The 17940-nt window shown below is 39.8% G+C and overlaps 1 protein-coding gene across 1 annotated transcript; it reads left to right on the plus strand.

Moving 5' to 3' along the window:
• Positions 1–11028: 11028 nt before the first annotated feature.
• On the plus strand, positions 11029–14819 carry LOC149255232 (importin subunit beta-1-like). Its single transcript, XM_089460402.1, has 3 exons — positions 11029–11153; positions 11259–13721; positions 13873–14819. The coding sequence occupies exons 2-3, from the start codon at positions 11299–11301 to the stop codon at positions 14069–14071; spliced, it is 2622 nt and encodes an 873-aa protein (XP_089316528.1). The 5' UTR covers positions 11029–11153; positions 11259–11298; the 3' UTR covers positions 14072–14819.
• Positions 14820–17940: the final 3121 nt, after the last annotated feature.

Raw genomic sequence — 17940 nt, forward strand, 5'->3', positions numbered from 1 at the left:
ACTGTAAACCAACAGCACCTCCTTGCTTTACACAAAATTCCAGCCTCCTTAGACCTCATAGAAGAGCTCTATATATAGGAGAGAAGAAGAGAGGATGAGTCAGCTTGAGGCTGGCATAGAGCTGACTAGTGTCCTCTCCCTCTTCAGTTAATCTTTAGTTCTTGAGTCCACTTGGAGATCCTTGCTTACACATGGTGATCAAGTACCTCTTACTCATCACAGGGCGAATCTCATGAACCAAGTGTCAGTTTGGAAGCTTCCTGGGCAGTTGACACCTTGCAGAATGACTGTGCCACTTGGCCAATCTCGCCCAGCGCAGGTAGCCTTCATTAGATTTGACTTCCAGCGCAGGTACAAGGAGGAGCAGTTGCATTCCAGCGCAGATGCTCAGTGGAGCAGCTGACATGATCCAAAATTAGCCTGTTTTGAAGTGTTTTCAGGTGGAGAACTGATTGGAAGTGCTGTGGTTTGATGACCTTGCTCTTTTAGGGGTAAGAACAACATGTTTAGGGACTGAGGATCCCTGTAATTATTGACATTTCATGCTCCATGCTGCGAGGCACAAAAATGTCTATAACAATTAGGTCATATATATATTATTCATTCATTTAAAAATCAAAACATGAGGAGAGCCATACATCATCACTGTCATAAAACATGCTTATAACCAACATAATAACAACAGAAATATCAAGGATACATCAACCATAGAATCCACATATAAACTAGTACATTTACACATAAGATACCAAGGAAAGAACCTCTTATTAATGAATGCAAAAGCCAACCCGGGATGGGACTACCACATTCCACCTGACCATAGAATGGTTGAGCCAATTCTCTCTTCATCCATTCACCCTTGTGCCATATTCCAAGCATGAATGTGGGACTCAAACCAAAAGAACCAATTAGGGCATCCCGAGGCTAAACCACCTCACCCTCATCAATAGAAACCAAGATTTACCGTAATCCACACTAGATCACTAGGCCAAAACAATAAACATGTAATAACATGCTTTACCATGATCTCCACCAGATCACTAGGCCAAAACAAGCATGGATGCCACCAGATTTCTCCACCTACATTGTGAGGAATTTTCCTATCTCCTAGTCTCTCAGGCTTTACTACAATCCACACCAGATCACTAGGTCCTAAACGGAGACCCACTCCCTAGGCTTTATCGCATATACCATCCTGGGATTACTAGGCCTTATGGAGAGCACCCACCTCTAGGATTTACTGTATATCCCGCCATTCACTAGTCGAGGATTCCTAGGCCCACCAAGGTAACACAAAATCTAGCTTTACCACAACCCACAGTTTGGTTCAGGGGTTACTAGGCCATGTGTCCTATTATTCAGAGATCCACCTCACTCAACTTCGAATCCATCCAGCAATCCAGATCAACCAAACATGAGAACCCCATCACATCATGGCTATCCAAAAATGGCAAGACTAGGCTGAAAACACTGTCACACCTGGAAAAATCCATGCCATAACAACAAAGAACCACATGCAATACCAATCGTGCCAAATCTAGCAAGGAAAACACACATACAAATCAATACATGAAAAAGAATCCTGTTGTAGCTTCTTGATCCTACACTTCCTTTCTTGCTCCTTCCTTCCTCTTGCCTTCTTTGCCTTTTTGATCTAATGCTAAAGTGCTTCAAGAAAACTCTAAGTGTCCAAAAGGGAGTGAGAGAGAAAGAATAATGAGAGAGCTCCAAAACTGAACCGACAAAAGGTACCAACTGATCCTTAGAAGCCTTTTTATCAATTAGGCCTCTATTTTCTTCATTTTCCATTATTTTCCTTCTTTTTCCTCCTCACATGTAGCCTATGACCTTTCACCTCCATTTTCTCCTAATTTCCATTATTTTCATAAATACATGTGCCAAAAATGCCATTTTTCCTTTCCAAAGCCTTAGCCATTACCTTTTCCAATTTCCTTAGCCATAATAAACCAATGAACACCCACACTAGGATGTCTTGCCCAACATTCAACTTGGAATAAGTGTCTCATCAACCGTGGTTATTATTTTGTCTTTATTAACTTTTATTACATGGAATTTTCACCAGGGCCGTTACAGAACCCTCCCCCTTGGGGGACACCATCCTCGGTGTTCAACCACACCTATAGCTCAACAAAATTGTTGAAAAGAAAACATATTTCCCATGGAGCTTTATAATATAGCTTGATGTAGTATTTACAATGATCACCCTACTGAAAAGAAAACCAACATGACAACATACTAACATGACACTATAATGACATGACACCCATACTGCTTATTGGAGCTTTATAACATAGCTCATGGTGGTATTTACATCCATATACATATGTACATATACCTTAACATCACCAAAACATGTACCAAAGTCATATACCAAAACATCTGCTCAACCAGTGAATAAGGAAGGATACATAGCCCACATTTGATTCGCCATCTCCTATGTAGCTTCATCGAGCCCAAAGTGCTTCCATTGCACTTTAACTTGCTCAATTACTAAGTTCTGGAGCGTGAGCAACTTTCTCTGCAATATACACTAAGGTCGCGACTGGAATTCTCCATCTGGCTCCACCTGCAATAAAGACCAGTCGATCACATGATCAACATATTTAACATACTTTTTAAGAAATGACACATGGAAAACATCATGGACTTTTACTGTCGGAGGCAGTGCAAGTCGATAGGCTACTGGCCCAATCCTCTCAATAATCCTGAAAAGTCCACAAAACCAAGGTGTCAACTTGGCACATGATCCAATGCACAAGGAGATCTTCTTTGGTTTGATGTACAAGTACACTTGTTCCCCAACCTTGAACTCTTGAACAACTCATTCTTATCTGCGTAGCTTTTCTACCTATCATGTGTTGCCTTTATATTCTTCTTGATTACCTGCATTTCTCGCTCCATGTCTACCAACATGTTCGGTCCAATCAACACCCTGTTAACCAGATCACTCAAACCGATGGAAGTATTACAACTCCGCCCATACAATGCCTCAAACATACTCATCTTCAAATATTCCTGATCCTCATTGTTGTAAGCGAACTCTACCAGTGGAATATACTCTTCCTACTTATGTTGTTGATGCATCATATACATCCTCAAAATGTCCTCCAATATTTTGTTGACCCTCATAATCTGTCCATCTATCTATAGATGATAAGTTGTACTAAAGGCCAACTCTATGCCCAAACCTGCAAACAACTCCTTCCAAAACTTGGAAGTGAACTTTGCATCCCTGTCTGACACAATCTTCTTTGGAACACCATGCAATCTAATAAAATCTCTAATGAATACATGTGCTACATCGCTAGCTGAGAACGTAGACTTCACTGGAATGAAGTGTGCAACCTTCGTCAACCTGTCTACAAAAACCATGATGGAATCATGTTGTCTCACTGTCCTTAGAAAACCTGTGATAAAGTCCATGGAAATGAACTCCCATTTCCATTCTAGAATCGCAATCAATTGTAGCAATCCACCTAGATGCCTACACTCTACCTTTACCTGCTAACAATACAAACATCTATCCACAAACTCTGTTACGTCTCTCTTCAAATTCGACCAATAATAGAATTTCTTCCTTGATAGCCTGGGTGACCTAAATATGGCTTCACATGAAACTCCCTCAATATCACCCTTTTTAGCTCACTGATGTCTAACACATGTATCCTATCTCTAAACCTAACCAATCCATCTATTGTAAGACAATAGTCCACCTCCTATGCACTTGCACCTGTACCTGTACCTATACTCGTACCACTACCTGTATTTGTACCTGTACTCTACTTCAACATGTGCACACTCTCCATATACCTGTCATCCTGCTGACCTACCTATAAGATCCTATCCTGTAGATATGTCCCATAGGAGCTCATAGTTTCTATATGGTTTACATGTATCCACCTGCTAACAACATTTGCGACCCTATTCTCCTTTCGTTTGATGTACTTGATCTCGAAGTCAAACTCACTAATCGTGGTCAACCATCTAGCTTGTCTAGCGTTCAGATTTGGCTGGTCAAACAAGTATCTCAACCCACTGTGATCACTCATCAATACAAACCTCCTGCCAAGAAGATAACGCTTCCACATCTTCAATGCATGAATGATCTTTGCCAACTCAAGATCATGTGTCAGATAATTATGCTCATGCTCATTCAGTTTCGTGACTCATAGCACACTACCTGTCCTTCTTGCATAAGGACTCCACCAAGTCTTCTCTTGCAAGAATTTGTAAATACTACAAATTCTTTGTCCGAATCTGTGATCTTTAACACTGAAGCATGTGTCAACAACTGCTTAAGATGCTCAAAACTGGCCTCACACTCCTCTGTCCATTCAAATTTCTTGCCTTTCCTCCGCAACGATTTAATAGGATAAGAAATTTGTGAGAAATTCCTTATGAATATCTTGTAATAACCTGCCAATCCCATGAAGGATCCCACCTCATCTACATTTCTAGGAGCTTCCCACTCCATGATGTCCCTTATCTTTTATGAATCTACTGTTATGCCCTCCTTGGAAACAACATGTCCCAAGTAATGCACCTCTGCCTTAAAGAAGTTGCACTTGGTAAGCTTGGCATACAATTGATGCTCTCTTAACAATCTCAACATTTATGTTAAATGATCGACATGTCTTCTTCATTCTTGGAGTATATCAAGATGTCATCAATGAATACAATAACAAACTTGTCCAAATAAGGACGCAACACACTATTCATCAAACACATAAAGGTAGTTGAAGCATTAGTCAAACCGAATGGAACTACAACAAACTCATAATGCCCATACCTGGTCCGGAAAGTTGTCTTGTAAATGTCCTCCTCTTTAATGCATACCTGATGATATCCGGATCTCAGATCAATCTTTGAGAACACTGTTGCTCCCTTTAGTTGATCAAACAAGTCATCAATCCTTGACAACAAATACGTGTTCTTGATTGTCACTTTGTTCAACTACCTGTAGTCAATGCATAATCTGAGAGTGCCATCCTTCTTCTTCACAAACAATATCGTTGCACCCCAAGGCGATACACTTGGCCTAATGTACCCTTGTCAAGCATCTCTTTCAGTTGCAACTTTAACTCTATCAACTCATGTATGCTCATCATGTAATGTGCTTTTGATGCTGAAGCTGCCCCTGGCACCAACTCAATAGAAAAGTTTACTTCCCTGTGAGGTGGAAACCCTTAAATCTTTGTAAGAAATACATCCTGAAACTGTTGTAGAATTGGGTACCTGCTCAAAACATATGCATCCTCAACTTCCTTACCTTTGTTGCTAGAAATATGCACTGCAAATAACACACACCCTTTTCTGCTACTGCGCTTTGCCTGCATAGACGTCACCATCCTAACTGATGTGGGTTTTTTATTTCCCTGTAAGACTCTTGGTTCCACATTGTCATCCAAGCACTCAATGGCTTTGTCATAACAATCCACCTTGGTTCTATGAAGGTATAACCAGTCCATACCCAATACCATACTATATTATCCCAACAACAATACATTCAAGTGTGCTGATGTAGACATGCCATTCAACTCAAATGCATAAGCTCTTACCCAATGATGAACTCTTTTCTTTGTACCTATAGCCAACTGCACTAACCAAGACTCTGCATGCACTTCTTTATTCAAACCACACTTATCTACCAAGTCAGGACTAACATAACTATAATTAGATCCAAGGTCAATAAAAATAGAAACAACTTGATCACAAAGCTTATCGTCCATCTCAATGATAAATGCCTGATGGCATGCATGTCTGTTGTCCAGTGCTGCATAGATACGCAAAACGCTCTAACCAACATCCCCAACAGTCTGCGCCTCTTGTGCACTATATATTTGAGCCCTAGCACCCTGATTATGTGGAAAATATCTCTTAAGGTGTTCCTTACCACATGTCCAACATTTTAACCGTCCAATACCATCACTTCTGTTTTGCTGCTATGACCCATGTCCCTGTCTAGCTGCATTGAACTTCTTCTATGGTGCCGCATTTTCTTTATCTTCTGCATTATGAGGCCTTATCCCTTTTGGTTTCCATTTACCTTTACCTTTATCTTCCCCTTTCCATCCTTGCTGGGATTCATTCTTATGCTTTGACTGTTCATAGCAATGTTTCAATTTCCCAATAACCTCCTCAAGGGACCGAGGCTCATCATACTCAATCTGATCTCTAAATGCTAATGGAAAACCACTAACAAATCGCTGAACTTTAGCCTTATCATATTTAAGATACGGTACATACCTAAATAGCTCCAGGAACTTAGTCGTGTACTCTTCATCTGTCATTTGTCATTCTTTGGCCTTACCGTCGTAGTACCTTTCTGACAAGTACTTCTTCCTGAAAAGCCTTTTGAACTCATGCCAACTCAAGTCCTTTGTCCTGATGTCTCTAACCCGCTTGACATCTTCCCACTAGATATCTGCTTTACCTCTCAAGCTGAAGATAACTACTCTAGCCTTCATATTATCTGTGTAATTATGCAACTCAAAGAACTTCTTCATCCCAAGTATCCAAGCATATGCATCTTCTAACTTCTTCAAGTATCCATCAAAAGTAGGTGGCTTCGCTTTCTTAAATTCATCTGGAAATTATCCCCTATCACTCCTCCTCTAAGGATGATAACGATGATGATTATAATGCTTATCAGAACCAGAACTAGAGTAGTACCTGTGTCCATCACCTCTCTTATCTGAAGTATCCAACAACCAACCATCTCTCACTATGTCGTCTTTATCCGACTTGTGACCACCATGAGATCTAATTCCATATGCCCCATTAGTTATGTCCTCTTGTCCATGGCTGATCTAAAGTGGTCCCTGTCGCTGCAATTCTAACAAACTCTAAAGGAGTATTGCATTCACCTCTGCGTGTTTCTCTTGTGCCTGCATGATTTTGTCATTGTCCGCCTTATAACTCCTTATTTCTTCCTTCAAGCTTCTCAATGTGCTTGCTAAGTCAAAAGAGTGCCCAACACCACACTGCTCATCTAATTCATAGGGAGAATCTATGTAGTCTACCATCTTACTAGTCATTTTGATCTCTTTCCTGCAAGGCATACTATGTCAGCTAAACCAAATCACAATAAACCAATGTATCTTAGCAAAATTTGGGAAGGATATCTCATCTGTAAGATCAACCAATCAACGTAATACATGTATAACATATTCATGACAACATATAGAAATATAACACATAAGGATATAAGCATATAACCATCATTCTAGCTAGAGTCCAGTCATCAATGCATGACCATATCAACTACACATACACTGACCTCATGCATGACAACAACAACCATACCAATGTACACTGAGAATACGCAAGCATAAACAACATGTAACCAATCATACACTTATGAAGGCACACTTCACAACAACAACATCCTCTTTCACATGGCGACATCACTACAACCATGGCCGACACCATGCATATGCAACAAGCATATAGATCACAAGACGATTAACACACATGCAACCGACATGGATGCATGACCAACACGCATTGCCCATCCAGTCCAAGGGGTTAACCATGCTCTGTAACACTTTGTGGTATCAGATATGACCCAAAGAGAGCACAACCTGCTCTGATACCACTTTGTAACACCCTCATCCCACATCTACCCAAGTAACCAGCCAACCGGGGTAAGTATGCGATGAGAGGCCACTATAATGGGATTTAACCTCCTAAGCAACCTCAAGGAAGTGGAATCGATGGAAATACACCACACTAACCTTCCACATTAGTAATAGAACTCCCAAGAGCCAACCCAACCACTCAAGTAACTAGCCCCTGAGACTAACTAAATTTTTAGACCATTAAACCCCCTAACGCTCCCTTGATATGGACAAGCATGCATCTATGAGGCTCTAGATGCTCCCACAACATGGGTATGCATGCGTATATGAGGCTCTAGATGCTCCCACAACATGGGTATGCATGCGTCTAGGGACTTTTCTCCTCAGACTCGTGCCTGCGACTTTAGGATTTGTGCCACTTTTTCAGGCCTAGAGCCCAGGTCACTGCCTAGAACTCAATGACACATTCAAAACTAAAAGATAACAACATAATAATGATACAAATGCAATTACTTGAATAAGGACTTAACTAGACCCCTACCAACCATGTCAAGCATTTCATCAAACATGTCACAAATATGTCATCTACTGGTGTAAACAACAGATCTGAGCTTAGGGGTCTCATACTTATTTGAGAATCGCTAAGAATCATTGCTCCCTTATATCATTAGCTGCATTATCATCTATTATATCATAGATACATTATTCATTCATTTACAAATCAAAACATGAGGAGAGTTATACATCAACACTGTCATAAAACATGCTTATAACTAGCATAATAACAACAAAGATACCAATGGTAAATCAACCATAAAATCCACATATAGACCCGTACATTTACACATAAGATACCAAGGAATGAACCTCTTATTAATGAATGCAAAAGCCAACGCGGGATGGGACTACCATGTTCCACCCGACCATAGCATGGATGAGCCAATCCTCTCTTCAGCCATTCACCCCCGTGCCATATTCCAAGCATGAATGTGGGACTCAAACCAAAAGAACCAACTAGGGCATCTTGAGGCTAAACCATTTCACTCTCATCAATAAAACTAGGCTTTATCATAATTCATACCGGATCACTAGGCCAAAACAATAAGCATGTAACAACAGACTTTACCATGATCTCCACTAGATCACTAGGCCAAAACAAGCATGGATGCCACCAGATTTCTCCACCTACACCGTGATGAATTTTCTTGTCTCCTAGTCTCTTAGAGTTTAACACAATCCACACCAGATCATTAGGTCCTAAACCAAGACCCACTCTCCAGGCTTTACCACATATCTCATCCCGAGATTACTAGGCCTGATGGAGAGAACCCACCTCTAGGCTTTACGTATATCCCGCCATTCATCGATCGAGGATTCCTAGGCCCATGGAGGTTACACAAAATCCAACTTTAACACAACCCACAATATGGTTCAAGGGTTACTAGGCCACGCGTTTTATTATTCAGAGATCCACCTCACTCAGCTTCGAATCCATCCGACAATCCAACTCAACCAAAACATGAGAATCCCATCACACCATGGTTATCTGGAAATGGCAAGACTAAGCTAAAAACGCTGTCACACTTGGAAAAATCCATGCCATAACAACAAAGAACCACATGCAATACCATGCATGCCAAATCTAGCAAGGAAAACACACATGCAAATCAGTACTTGCAAAGAATGTTGTTGTAGTTGCTTGCTCCTTCCTTCCTCTTGCCTTCTTTGCTTTTTGATCCAATGCCAAAGTGCTGCAAGAAAACTTTGTGTGTCCAAGAGCGAGAGGGAGAGAGGATAATGAGAGAGCTCCAAAATTGAACTAACAAAAGGTACCAACTGATCCTCAAAAGCATTTTTACCAATTAAGCCTTTATTTTCTTTATTTTCCATTATTTTCCTTCATTTTCCTCCTCACATGCAATGTGTGACCTTTCACCTTCCTTTTGTCCTACTTTCCATTATTTTCATAAATAAATGTGCCAAAAATACCATTTTGCCTTTCCAAAGCCTTAACCATTGCCTTTACCAAATTCTTAGCCATAATAAACCAATGAACACCCACACTAGGATGTCTTGCCCAACATTCAACTTGGAATAAGTGTCCCATCAATGGTGGTTATTATTTTGCCTTTATTAAGTTTTATTACATGGAATTTTCACCAGGGTTGTTACATTTGAGATAAAATACCCAAGAAATTAGCACCAAAGTTATATGGACCCTATAAGATCATCCAATGCATTAGATAAGTGGCCACAAGCTAGCTCTTCTAGCCCACTCTAACATTCATCTAGTCTTTCGTGTGTCTTATTTGAAGGTTGTGGGATCAAAGTGTAAGGTGAAAACAAAATTACAAGAACTTGATGAAGAAGACTCTATTTGGCTCTAGCGAAAAGCAATATTGGATAACAAAGAACATAAATTGTGCTAACACATAGATTAAGAAGTACTCATCTCGTTGAAAGATATGCGACTTGAAGATGCCACATGGGAATCCATTGCAATTCTATAACAATTTCCTCATCTTCAGCCTTGAGGATAACACTACAAAGGGGAGGGCATGTTAGACTCCTACCCTAACTTCCCTACTTTAGGATACCTAGGAGCTAGCTAATTGATGTAGGCAATTGTCCTCTTAGAATAAGACTCATTATAGTAGTGGGAGCTAGCTAATTAATGTAGGCAATTGTCCTCTTAGAATAAGACCCATTATAGTAGTGGTAGTTATTTAACGTAAAGGAGTCCACTTTATAAGGCACACTAGGTAGTTGGTACTCATTTATGATGGGCCCATAAGTAGTCAAGGTTTTACTATTGAGAATCTATTTTAAAGAGAATAGGAGGTTATAGAATGTTTTGAGATAATATTGTTGTGCTTAAAACTTTGTTCAATGCAAGGTCTCCCCACCTTCAAAGGCAAGTGAACATTACTTTATTTTTATTTTTTATTCTCATAATACAAAAGTATATTTCACATATAAATGATATTATTAAGAACTGATATAGATCCATGTTAACTCTTCGATCCGCTAAATACTAAGAAGAATCAAATTTCTTGAAGTACAAAAAATTTAATCCCTCTAAATACGTGGTAAATCTCAAAATTAAAATAAATCTATATTAATTTAAAAATATTTTAATAACTTTTTACCTATTAATTTTTTATATATGTATTCATTTACATTTAAATTTTTTTTATATTATTTTCTACCATGCCCCTTTGCATAGAAAAAAAAAGTGTTTCAGATTAGAAAGTTGGATTTAAAAACCTCATCAATTTACATAAACATTAATACATTAATTTACATAATTATCTTATCTTAATACATTAATTTACATAATTATCTTATCTTAATACATTAATTTATCCTTTGGTGTAAATGGGCTGATTTTTTTAATTTAATTTTTAATATATGGAATATACCCTGTGAAAAATCATTGATTAAAGAGAGAGTTTTATGCTGATGCTATTACTTCACAGTTGGCTACTACATACTAGGCGAAGGACACGAGGACGAAGAAGAGGATCTGCATCGGCCGGTGATCGAATCCTGGTAATTCCAAAATTTCGTACTCATTCTATTTATCGTTTTTCAGTCCCTTTCGTCTGTAATTTGACTCTGGACGGCCCGCGGTCGAATCCCTCCCGATCTATACAGAAAAGAAGTTAAAAAGATTGAAACCCTTCGATTCCCCATAATGTCGCTCGAGGTGACCCAGATTCTCCTGAATGCCCAGTCCGTGGATGGCGGGGTTCGAAAGCTCGCTGAGGAGAACCTAAGACAGTTTCAGGACCAGAATCTCCCGGCCTTCTTTATATCTTTGTCCCGCGAACTCGCCGATGAGGATAAGCCCGTTGAAAGCCGGAAGCTTGCGGGGTTGATTTTGAAGAACTGTTTGGATGCCAAGGAAGTACACAGAAAAGCCCAGCTAGTTCAGGGATGGAGATCTCTGGATTCTTCTGTGAAAACGCAGATTAAAGGTTTTCTGATTAAAACCCTAGGTTCCCCTGTTAGCGATGCTGGTCACACATCCGGGCAGGTGATTGCAAAGGTTGCAGGGATAGAGGTGGGTTATGGTGAGTGGCCTGAGCTGATTAGGGTTCTTTTGGGGAACATGGAGGTCTCCCAGCCTGCTCATCTCAAACAAGCGACCCTAGAAACCCTAGGGTTTGTTTGTGAGGAGGTTTCAAGTGAGTCCCTGGCTCAGGATCAGGTGAATTCGATATTGACAGCAGTGGTGCAGGGGATGAATTCATCGGAGGCGAATGGCCATGTGAGGCTGGCGGCGACAAGGGCTCTGCACAATGCCCTGGACTTTGCGCAGACCAATTTTGACAATGACATGGAGAGGGATTACATCATGAGGGTGGTCTGCGAGGCGACTGCTTGTTCCGACGTGAGGATTCGGCAGGCTGCGTTCGAGTGCTTGGTGTCAATTGCGTCAATGCATTATGGGAAGCTTGCACCTTATATGCAGGATATCTTTGCGATTACGGTGAAGGCAGTTAGGGAAGATGAGGAGCCCGTTGCTCTGCAGGCTGTTGAGTTTTGGAGTTCGATCTGTGACGAGGAAATCGATATACTGGAGATGTTTGGGGATGATTTTGATGGCGATTCGGAGGAGGTGCCGTGTTTCTATTTTGTTAAGCAGGCGCTCCCCGCGCTGGTGCGGTTGCTACTGGAAACATTGTTGAAGCAAGAAGAGGATCAGGATCAGGATGAAGGTGCTTGGAATCTGTCGATGGCAGGGGGCACCTGCTTGGGGCTTGTTGCGAGGACTGTGGGAGATGATATTGTGCCCGTGGTGATGCCATTTGTGCAAGATAACATATCTAAGCCAGATTGGCGATGCCGGGAAGCAGCTACTTATGCGTTTGGTTCAATTCTGGAAGGTCCATCACCTCAGAAGGTTAGTCCGCTTGTCAATGTTGCTCTAAGCTTTATGCTTAATGCAATGAAGGATGAGAATAGTCATGTGAAGGACACCACGGCCTGGACACTTGGCAGGATTTTTGAGTTTCTGCATGGTCCGGCAGTGGAGACTCCTATAATCACGCAATCAAATCTACCGCCCATTCTCTCTGTCTTACTTGAGAGTATGAAAGATGCTCCCAATGTGGCAGAGAAAGTCTGCGGTGCTTTGTATTTTCTGGCCCAGGGATATGGAGATGCAGCAGTGAGTTCTTCTCCACTTTCTCCTTTTTTCCACAACATTGTACATTCTCTTCTTGCTGCAGCCCACAGGGAAGATGCAATTGATTCTAGGCTTAGGGTATCTGCTTATGAGACGTTGAATGAAGTTGTAAGATGTTCGACCGAAGAGACTGCACCCATAGTAATGCAGCTTGTTCCAGTCATGCTAATGAAGCTCAATGAAACCCTTGAGACACCAAAACTATCTTCGGAAGATAGGGAGAAACAGAGTGAGCTGCAGTCCCTTCTCTGTGGCTGCTTGCAGGTTATTATTCAGAAACTGGGAGCTTCTCAGTCAACCAAGTATGGAATTGTACAGTACTCTGATCAGATGATGAATATCTTCTTGAGAATATTTTCTTGTAGGAGCGCCATGGTTCACGAGGAAGCAATGTTAGCCATTGGGGCACTTGCTTATGCAATTGGCGTGGAATTTGGCAAGTATATGCAAGAGTTCTATAGATATTTGGAAATGGGTCTTCAGAACTTCGAAGAATATCAGGTTTGTGCTATCACTGTTGGGGTGGTTGGTGATATCTGTCGAGTACTGGATGACAAGATGCTGCCTTTCTGTGATGGCATCATGTCACAGCTTCTCAAGGACCTTTCAAGCAATCAGCTCCATCGTTCAGTAAAACCCAGAATATTTTCTTGTTTTGGAGATATAGCTTTGGCTATTGGCGAGCATTTTGAGAAATATTTGATTTATGCAATGCCCATGCTTCAGAGTGCAGCGGAGATCTCAGTGCAGTCTGCAAGCCAAGAGGTTGAAATATCAGAGTACACTAATCAGCTACGCAATGGAATCATAGAAGCCTATTCAGGCATTTTCCAAGGTTTCAAAAGCTCCCCTAAAGCAGCATTACTAATGCCTTATGCAGGTCACATTTTGCAATTCCTCGAGAGTATTTTTCAAGACAGGGATAGGTATGGGTACAAATCCTATTGTAGAAGTCATTTTATTTTGATGTTTGATACTATAAAAAAACCGATTGTTTTATCTAGTTCAAAGATTCAGTTTCTATGGTTCAGCTTTCCTGTCTATTCAAATTTTCTGATAATTAGTATGGGTATGCAGGGATGAATCTGTCACGAAATCTGCAATTGGAGTTTTGGGGGACTTGGCTGACACACTAGGAAAGAGTGCTGCCCCTTTACTTTGGTCTTCTGTATTTCCTAAAAACTTTATAAATGAGTGCTTGTTATCCGATGATCATGGAATTAAGGAAACTGCCCAATGGGTTCAGTACACTGTCAGTCAAGCCCTTTCAGCCTGATTTTATGGTATAAAATGCTTTGGTTTGTTTGGCTACATTGATTTCCTTGGGTTTCTTTTCAACCATATTACCAGCTCCTCACTGTGTCCAATGAAGACAATGCTATGGAGTTTGCTAGCATGGTTGAAATCCCCTAATAGCAAAGCATCAGCTTGAGATGCTGGATTCGGTCAAGAGAATTCAGGGTTTCAATCCCTGTCTTTTCTAAATTCTGGTCTCTTTGCTCCCTAGGAAATAAAGTCCAGAAACTGTGGTATTTTACGAGTCTCCCTTGTTAATCAGGTTACCAAGGGTGATTTTGCTGCATTCATGAATTTGAAAGCAGGTCCTAAGTCTATGTCGAGTCAGAGTCAAAATAGCAACACCAATGTTGATTCTTGGTGTGAAAGCATTGTCCCCTACATTTTGGGGTCAGGGCCATACCCTCGGGGATATCCTGTTTGCAAATTGCGTTCAGCAGGGCACAGGGGACGTCGCTGTACTAGGGGTGCCCCATGCGAAAAGCGATGCTGGGATATATCTTGATCCCATTGGCATCCATTACATGGCTTATTAGTCCCCAAAAGAGAGTAAAAGCAAAGCTGTTTTTGCCTTTCCCCCTTTTTGTAATAGATGGGCCCCACTATATTTGTAAAGGTCCACATCCCCTCCCAAAACCCCAATTTTTCACTTTGCAAGGAGAAGTATTTCCGTTTTTATTATAATTTTTGTATCATGAATGATTTATATATCACATATAATTATTTAATTTTGTGTCAGTGGATGATGTTTGCATGTATCATTTCATTTTCATTTAATGATGAGAAGCAATGGTTCACCCATTTAAATTTCAAATATTGCAATTGAATGGTTCATTGTCTATTAGTGATGAATCATTCCTAATAAAATTGTTTTTTATAATTTTACATATAATCTTCTAGTTTGGGAGTTTTCTCCAGCCATCTTCAAAACTCGTTCACTTGTTCCTCTTCCCCCAATTGTTGGCAAAACGCGATGTGAAAGTGAAACACATGTTTTGGTTATCTGGTTTTAGTGTTTGATACCTGCCTATGCAAACTTCTTCAGCCTGTAGGTTAGAACGAGATTGCTGGTACCTTGCCAGGCCCAATCAACTTTTAGCCTGTGAAGAGCCCCAATCCACAATTGGCTCATGAAGAGGAAACATGTCACAATTGGGAGTTGAACCTTGGCGGGTTGGATAGCAATGTCTCTTTGCCACTTGAGCTAGACCCAATTGACAGCTGACTTCAAGACTTAATTTAATGGGAGGCAGTAAATGGTGCTCTGGCCTCTGGAGGTAGTTTTTGGTGCTTTTGCTTCAAGTTGGAACAATTTGTGTCTATCACATCCATGTCAGACAACAATTTCATTTAATTGCAGATTAAATCAAAATACCTTAGCTATGGTGACGGAATCTGTAAATGTCCCAACATTCAGCCTTAAGCTTCATCAATATTGATGCGGATTCCATCCTTAAGTTTCTGTTCTCCGGAATTCTTTTATGGTATTTGGAGCAAAGCGTATATGTTTGATATTGCACTAACGGAGTTCAATGTATTTCTAATTTAGGTCTTACCATGATGCCCACCCTACCCTTTCTCATTCTGTACATCTTCCTCACATCAGGTCAAGGTAGTCAAAGCAGTATAAGATTCATCCTCGACAAGTTTATTGAGCATAGTTTGTATGGTTGATATATCGTCAGAAATTAACTTTATCGATATTGACAACGTTGTTATTGGGTTGAAGTCAGTCTGAAGATTTTGGGTTTTACCTATCACTTGGTTAATAGGTGATCCCATCAAACATTCCAGTTATGCGGCTGTTTTTTCATGGCATTAATCTGGAAGGTTCTTTATGAACCAATAAAATGTCTCTATACTTGATATTATTTATAGAGATGAAAGCTCTATCTATATGCGATGCCTCTGTACTTTAGTGAATTTAATCCATGTTAAAACTTAAAACATACTTATATATATCAAATAAAAAATGTTTATATGATACATCATAATCTGCTTTCGCATTTCTTTTCCGGTATGCTGTTTGTTGGGCTTCAACAAATGGTCAATGTATTGTCGCTATCAAATATTTTTATGCTGTTGATTTATGTTTTATTTTAAATGCTGGAATGCCTACATTTTTTTTCTTGCAGTATTTTCATTTATTTTTGCTTTTGTGGAAATGGCAGTACCCATTTTTTAACCTTTCAGATAATCTTAACCTCAAGAAGAGCTGATTTAGCCTGTGATTGTTTCGTGATCCAATTGGCACTATTTTGACGGAAACAACGTCATCATTATGTAATACCAGGGAATGGATTTATTTAGCAATAGTGTTTGTTGAAAACTGAAAGGGAGAAGAATGAAATATTTATAGCAATCAAAAACACATTTAATTAAAGAACATAACCAGAATTTAGTTGAATTGCATGTCCTTTTTCTTAGTATTGTAAACAAACATATCTATGTATATATTGAGGGTTTTTAGTTTAATGTTCACTGTACTAAAATTTAGACTGCCACACAAATACAATATCATTTCTACCTTGGTTCTATGATCTATCAACAAAAAATGTCTCATGCAACTTTTAAAATCTGAAGATTATTCAGTAAAGTTCCCTTTTCTTGTCAAGGCAAACAGTTTTTGGATCTATGGTGAGCTATGAACCGCAACTACACATCATTGTGGTATGCCTCACTTTAATATGGAGGCTGTCAAACTCCGCCAAGTGATACGCATGATCGGGCTTCTATGTTCGTAGAGTTTTGAAATTAGGGCATTGTTGTGGCAACAGCCAATCTCAACCATTCAGTCAGCTTATCAAAATTCTGTAAGAATTGTTGTGAGACTTGGACATTTTTATTTCTAGGTGCTTTGTCTTCTCTTGTTCTGGCAACTAATGGAAAGATACCGATGGAATTTTGAGATATCTGGTCATTGTTAAAGTCATATCATTCAAGCAGGTGATTGTTTTAGCGCTCAGCACGAATTTGTCATTGCTTGTTCTTTGATTCTGGGTATACACGTAAGTGTTGGGATCTGCATTTAAGTGTAAAAGATGCGCAATTCTTGTTGAGAACACGCTTCTGAGGCCATATTTGTAGTACCCTCTACTCAAAATCGAACTCATTTGATTCAAATGAATTTGGGTTGGTATTTCTGTGATAATCATTTTCCAAAATGTAGAATAAGATGCGAACATTTGACTCATGGTCCATCCAACTCTATGCCCCATCATGAAGATGAAAATTCAATCAGTGTTGTCAATAATAATCCCACAAACAAATATTTTGGAACGAGTTCTGAGACGAATTCTATGATTAATTATACCATTGCAGAGCAATGCCACAAACCTGAAAAGGAAAAATATTAATGATATTCACGTGTTTGCAAACTATTAATGAGCAGACCGTGATTTATATGCTGTATTACTGTGCAAACTCTCACCTAGGGCAAAAGGGTCTAACCTCAACTGGAGTGCCTAAAGGCAATTCCTAGGCAAGCCACCCACCCATATGTGAATTCAGCTGTGGTCAATCATGGTTTTGATTTCGAAATTGCTGTTTGATTAAAACCAGGTGATTACTCTTCAGAGTTGTAAAAATATCTCCACCTTATTTGTAAACAACATCAAAATATCTTAACCAATCTCAATGAAATCATGAGACAAATTAATGAACTATGAAATTTGTGAAATTGGGACTTACTCCACTTCATAAACTATAACCATCAAGCCGTGAAAGCATTTAAGTCACTTAGTCGACTTATTCCACTTCATAAACTATAACTATCAAGACGTGAAAGCATTTAAGTCACTTAGTCGTCCTCAAAAAGGGGAGTATCATATCACATTTATTGACCAATGT

Source organism: Pinus tabuliformis, chromosome 7, assembly GCF_031772625.1.
Source record: "Pinus tabuliformis cultivar Carrire ecotype Pingquan chromosome 7, CPIR1, whole genome shotgun sequence".
NCBI lineage: Eukaryota > Viridiplantae > Streptophyta > Pinopsida > Pinales > Pinaceae > Pinus > Pinus tabuliformis.